Raw genomic sequence first — 6,359 nt, forward strand, 5'->3', positions numbered from 1 at the left:
TACCCCTGGATTCCCTAGTCCTTGGTCAAGGAGGAACCGGTTACCATGACTGACATAATGGAAACCTGGGGTGAAAGTGACTGTTTCTTCTTAGGATTTGAGACAGGGGAGGAAGCCATTTAGAGACTATGTTCTGAATCAGGCTCAACTCAAACCAGTTTGAGGATTCAAGCTCAAAACTATCACTAAATGAGATATGTGCAGAAGTTCTAACCTAACAAGAAGGTGGAAAAGACATTCAGCAAGGATAAAGCAGCATTCCAGTGGAGTAGCCGTCACTTCATCTGTCCTGGTGGCACATTCACTTAGATGCTACATCAATGTTCCATTAATTCCATGGACCGATTCAGTCTCAAGGAGAAGCTTTATTCTTTTCAGGAGAAAACTAGCCTAGCCTACATGGAGTTGATATTGTTCTCACCCTAATCAAACATATGCCCTAGATGGTTGGAGAGCAAAGGACTCAGGGAAATGATAGGTAGGATCCTACAGGTGGAAATACTATAAGGGAAGTGAGCCCAAGTTCAGAGATTTAAAGCTGGGAAAGCCTTTAAACATAATTTAGCCCGACACCATCATTTTTAAGGAATCAGGAAACTGAGGCCAAGAGAGATTAGTGATTTTCCCTAAGAACCAGTATTATGACCTCTAAATTCAGGACTTTCCCCCGTAGCTGCCACCCTTTTATTACAGGAAAGACACAAGAGAGAGAGGTTGGGGGTGGGGGTAAGGGTAGGATAGAGGAGACAGATAGACAGAGACTTCTCCATACATCACTAACATTTATTCGAGGTACTACACAACACAGCCACATGGAAGGTGTGGCATGAATTGGGGCCCAACCCCATAAACCTGGAAAGGGATGAGAGTTCAGGGAGAAGCTAAAGAATCACAGGTGTAGCAAGTAGGGAGATACCACACAAAGACAGTGTGGGGAGTAGGAACCCAGATATCCTGCTCAGATCTAGCAGTAGTCCCTCACCCAAATCCTCCTTGTCTTGGCCCACAGGGACTCTCCATTTCCTCCCTCCCCAAGGTGTAACAGTACAAAAGGGAGTGATGCTGGGGGCTGGGGGGTGGGGTTGACTAGAGGGTGGAAAGGGTGTTATTCCATCTGTTCTGCATAGCTATTTGGTTCAAGGCAGTGGCTATAGATAAAGCTTAGTATGGGTGGCATGAGCTGGGGATAGGAATGATCGGGGTCCACAGCCTTAGTAGGCATGATTAGCAATGTAGAGTGACTGCCCAGCTGCACCAGCATCTTCTCCACCTCCTTCATACTTGCCCTGGGCAGCAAGACCGTTCACCTACAATACCAGGGAAAGAGAAATCAGCAAAACCAGACCCTGTTGGTAGCCTGGTACCCAGTACCCAGGATTCCAAAATAAGGTGCCTTCCCGGTGAAGACTCACATAGCCCTGCCATCAAAGTGGGGCTTGCTACCCAAAAGCCCACTCCTTTCTGGAACCTCACCTCTGCCCTCTTGATGAACTCCTCAGTGGCAGCACTCTCATTGTCCCTCAGCCCACGCCAGGCGCTGAGAGCAGAAGCTTGCAGGGCACGCCCATAGGAGAAGGTCAGTGCCCAAGGCCGGGGGAGAGGACAGCGGTTAATGGCATTGAGGTTGAGAGAGGCCTCCTCCTCACTCTGACCTCCAGACAGGAATGTCACACCTAGAAGGGGTGGTAGGGTCAAAGAGAGGAAGAAGATATTGAATGGTCCCTCCCTCTTCTCCTATTTGTAGTGGGAGTTTCCTTTATGGATCCAGACCAATATATGGCCTATTAATTTAAAGACTGAAGAGAGCTTGCCTGGGGACAATGGAAGATTTAATGATTAGCCCAAAGCTAGCCAAAAATGACTGGTCACAAAATCAATGTGCCTCAGAGGAAAAGAACTGAACCAAGGTTTTTCATTATTAACTCTGGCATGTTACTTCTCATTTCCCCCAAATCAGAGACTTCTTCAGAGGGCAACAAGGTATGGGGCCCAGGGATAATCTAGTTCATGGGAAGAGACCAGAACCCCAGGATACTCTGCCTCATGAATTCTAGAATAGGTCTGATGACTTTGAGGAGTTACTTCCCCCATGTCAAGGTAGCAGGGTAAGGGACAGCCATACCAGGGACTGCAGGAGGCACAGTGCGACGTAGGGCAGAGACAGTTGCCATGGCAATCTCCTCAGGGGTATACTTGAAGGGGCAGGCATGACCAGGGGTCACCATGTTGGGCTTGAGCAGTGTCCCTTCAAGGTACACGTGGTGGTCACTCAGGGCCTTGTAGACAGCAGCTAGGACCTGGGAGAGATAGAAAAGGGAGAGAGGAGGTCCTGGGGCTTCTGCCTCCTCACCTCCTGCTTCCAGATCTTCTCCAGACCCCTGGACTCCTGTCTGGAGAGCCAGGGGAATAAAATGGAATCACTATGTCCCAAGGGTCAGAATCTCCTAAGCATACATCTGGACCCTGGCTTGCAATATATCTGTGTCTTATTTGTCCTTTAAAATTCACTCAAATATCCTCTCCTCCATGGGGCCTCCCTGATCTCCCTCTCAGTCCTCATATGACCCTTTCTGCAATTCTCATCTAATATTAGAAGTAACAACGATATCTGTGCCCAAACCCCTCTCTTACAAGATTATAGCTTCTGAGAGCAGAAACTATCTTAGCTAAATGTTCATACAGAAGGTGCTTAACAAATGTTGATCGTGGTGCACTCTATTCTTGTTCATGACCTGTCCATTTGATTTAGGGGAGGGGGAGGGTCCCCTTGTGCAGACAGAGTTAACAGACAGAACCTGCCTAGATAGAGCTCAAGTGGGCAACTGCAGATGGGAGCAAGGTTTGTCTCGTATCTAGTCTCCAATGACTGAAGGTTGACAATACCCAGGTTGGGCTTACCTTCTCAGTGACATACTGGCATCGTTTGAGATCGTGGTCTCCATCTGGCAAGATCTCAGGCTCCACAATAGGCACAATGCCATTCTGCAAGTTAGGAGGAGGAGAAAGCTAGAGCAAGGAGTGACCCTAAAACAGCCTAGGTATCCCATTAACCAACCCCCCATTTTTCTAACCCATCCATGATGACAGAACCCCTCAGATAGAAGTCTGTCCCTAAAAAAGGGCCAAGATCCCTAAAATGACCCCTTCACAAACATACACACATATATATACACAACCTGCTGGCAGATGCTGGCGTAGCGGGCAAGCACATTGGCATTCTCCATGATTGCCAGGGGAGAGGGAGTATGATCACTGATCTTCAGCACACAGCGCCATTTGGCAAAGTCGGCACCATCCTTCTTGTACTGAGCACAGCGTTCAGAGAGCCCATCCAGCCCTGGGTTCACAACATTAGCACTCACCCTGATACCCTTGCCCAATACTCCATCAACCCTTTTCCAAGGTCCCACCTGCCACCCATCCCTGCAGCCCTGACCCTCTCCACCCCAGTCACTGACATTGCTAACAGTTCCTCCTACCTTGTGTGGTGGTTTCTCCATCAGTTCCAGCCAGAGCCACCACACCTTTATCAACCTGTATTGTAGAAAAAGGAAAAACATGGAGGTGAGACCAAAGACAGGAAGAACAGGCCCACTTGTCACCCTTGGAGAATATATCTTCCCAATGCTCCCCACCCAGAATGGTCCTGTCTCATCTCAGGACCCCATCCGAATACCTTGATGCCCACAACAATGCCCTTGTCCTGGATGGTGCGGACGAAGGGCACCCCATCATCGCCCTTCTGGTAGAGGGTCTCATGGAAGAAGATGACACCCCCGATACATTTCTTGATCCGTCCATCAGCGCTGAACAGAACCTGACGATACTGCCTGCGGTTCTCCTCTGTATTCTCCACCCCAATCTGGCTCAGCCGCTTGGCCATGCTACCTGTGGGTGAGCATGGAGGAAGTGAACATCGATCCTATTGCCCCTAGGTTCTGGGATCCTCACACTATCACTATACCCTTCCTCTCCCACCACGAACACATGCTCCCACCTACCTACGGACTCATCAGCTGCCAAGATGCCCTTGCCCGGAGCCACAATACGAAGAGCAATGTCTGACAGTTCCTTCTTTTGCTCAGCCGTCAGGGCTGGGTATAACTGAGGCATGGTGATGGTCTTCTCTCCACTTGGTTAGATGAAATAAAATGGTTTCCTTCTCTAGAGGGATTGGCAAACGTGTAGGAGTCAGTGGCCCTCCTTGGCCTGGGTCCGAGGTACCACAGCAGTAAATAGCCTGGGGGCCCCATCCCACATCTCTCTCCCTCTGTCCCCAGTGGGCACCCTTCCCAGGACTCTGGCTGGCTCTAAAGGGAGGGGGATGGGTAGCCGTGGGAAAGCATACCATCTTACAAAACTGTTATCTGTATACCCCAAAGCTTATTGGGGGGGGGGGGAATGGGATGGGGTATATTGTATCAGTCCTGTGCTTTTTAAGGAAAATGTTATTCCAACTAGCATACTTATTTGGGCCTCAGTTTTGCCGTCTGTACAATAAAAGTTTGAACTAAATAATCCTTAATATGTCTTCTACCTCTATTATCTATAAGGCTATGAAAAGATGGTTTATATCATTAACAGATAAATTGAGAAATATAGACATATATAAAATAATGTCAGTGGAATCTTTGAGTTTGGCATTGTCTGGGCTCTAGCTTCTGCCTCCCCTGTTTACAGCAAAGATTGCTGGAGCAAATATCTATTAGAACAGATCCCGGGGTTCCCAGGGAAGAGACATTGAAGAATTTGCTAGAAGGCCCAGCCTACTATCTGAAGGGGTTAAGAGGCAATGAGGTTCAGGGAAAGGGTTAGGAAGGGGAGTATGCCATTGTTAGGGATCCCTCCACTGTCCCTCTCTCAGCCTTTTCAGATGCAAGGGGGCTCACACACAGGCACAGGGGGGAGGGGAGGGAAGGTGAAGAGTGAGAAGAGGATTAATAGCCCAAGATGTCCAGTGGGGGCAGGGAAGAAGAGTGGCCAAGGCTGGCAGACAAAAGGGGGGAGGGGTCAGAGGGCAAGCGAAGGGTGGTTAAGGGGCGAAGAGATAGTAGGGTTAGAGGAAGGAGGAAGGCGGGAATGATGCATCAAGGAGATTAAGGTGCCGGGGAAGGGAGGAAAGGGAAGGCTGCGGGCTGCGGTGGAGACAGAGGCCAGAAAGAGGGAGGGAGCACACCCTGGGAGGGGAAAGCAGGCTGGAGAAAAGGGCAAACAGAAGGAGCCAGAAGCTGGGGAGGAAAGTGCCCCAGGAAGCAGAATCCAGTCTAAAGGCGTTGCTGTGGGTTGCAGGTGGCAAACCCAAAAAGGAGGGATGCCCGTGGGGAGGGGAGTGCCTGGCCAGCGAGAGAAGGAAGGGACCCAGGGAAGCCGCGTGGCTGGAGCCAGGAGGGGCTGGAAAAGGAGGCTGGGAAGGGGGCTGGAGGGGCTGGAAAAGGGGGCTGGAGGGGCTGGAAAGGAGGCTGGAGGGGCTAGGAAAGGGGGCTGGAGGGGCTAGGAAAGGGGGCTGGAGGGGCTGGAAAGGAGGCTGGAGGGGCTGGAAAGGGGGCTGGAGGGGCTGGAAAAGGGGGCTGGAGGGGCTGGAAAGGAGGCTGGAGGGGCTAGGAAAGGGGGCTGGAGGGGCTAGGAAAGGGGGCTGGAGGGGCTGGAAAGGAGGCTGGAGGGGGCTGGAAAGGGGGCTGGAGGGGCTGGAAAAGGGGGCTGGAGGGGCTGGAAAGGGGGCTGGAAAGGGGGCTGGAGGGGCTGGAAAAGGGGGCTGGAGGGGCTGGAAAAGGGGGCTGGAGGGGCTGGAAAGGAGGCTGGAAAGGGGGCTGGGGGGGCTGGAAAAGGGGGCTGGAAAGGAGGCTGGAAAGGAGGCTGGAGGGGCTGGGAAGGAGGCTGGAGGGGCTGGGAAGGAGGCTGGAGGGGCTGGAAAGGGGGCTAGAGGGGCTGGAAAAGGGGGCTGGAGGGGCTGGAAAGGAGGCTGGAAAGGGGGCTGGAAAGGAGGCTGGAGGGGCTGGGAAGGAGGCTGGAGGGGCTGGAAAGGGGGCTGGAGGGGCTGGAGGGGGCTGGAGGGGCTGGAAAGGGGGCTGGAGAGGCTGGAAAGGGGGCTAGGAAAGGGGGCTGGAGGGGCTGGAAAGGAGGCTGGAAAGGGGGCTGGAAAGGGGGCTGGAGGGGCTGGAGGGGCTGGGAAGGGGGCCGGGGCGGCGGGCCCGGCCGGCGCTGCTCACCTGCGGCGGGCGCGGGGTGCGGGCGTCTGGGCGGGGCGCGCCGGGGCTCCCGGTAAAGAGGCAGCGAGTGCCGCAGAGCTACGTGACTCCAGCGGGGGCGGAGCCAGCCCCGCCCCCCCGGCCCGCCCCGGCCCGGCCCGGCCCGGCCCGCCC

General features: G+C 53.1%; 1 protein-coding gene across 1 annotated transcript; it reads right to left on the bottom strand.

Moving 5' to 3' along the window:
- Positions 1-769: 769 nt before the first annotated feature.
- ALDOC (aldolase, fructose-bisphosphate C) lies at positions 770-6,274 on the bottom strand. Its single transcript, XM_074190401.1, has 9 exons — positions 6,207-6,274; positions 3,998-4,164; positions 3,677-3,884; positions 3,480-3,534; positions 3,177-3,337; positions 2,899-2,982; positions 2,123-2,297; positions 1,474-1,673; positions 770-1,307 (listed from the first exon to the last, which is right to left on the bottom strand). Exons 2-9 carry the CDS (start codon positions 4,111-4,113, stop codon positions 1,212-1,214), a joined length of 1,095 nt encoding a protein of 364 aa, XP_074046502.1. The 5' UTR covers positions 4,114-4,164; positions 6,207-6,274; the 3' UTR covers positions 770-1,211.
- Positions 6,275-6,359: the final 85 nt, after the last annotated feature.

Source organism: Macrotis lagotis, chromosome 5 (genome assembly GCF_037893015.1).
Source record: "Macrotis lagotis isolate mMagLag1 chromosome 5, bilby.v1.9.chrom.fasta, whole genome shotgun sequence".
Taxonomy (NCBI): Eukaryota; Metazoa; Chordata; class Mammalia; order Peramelemorphia; family Peramelidae; genus Macrotis; species Macrotis lagotis.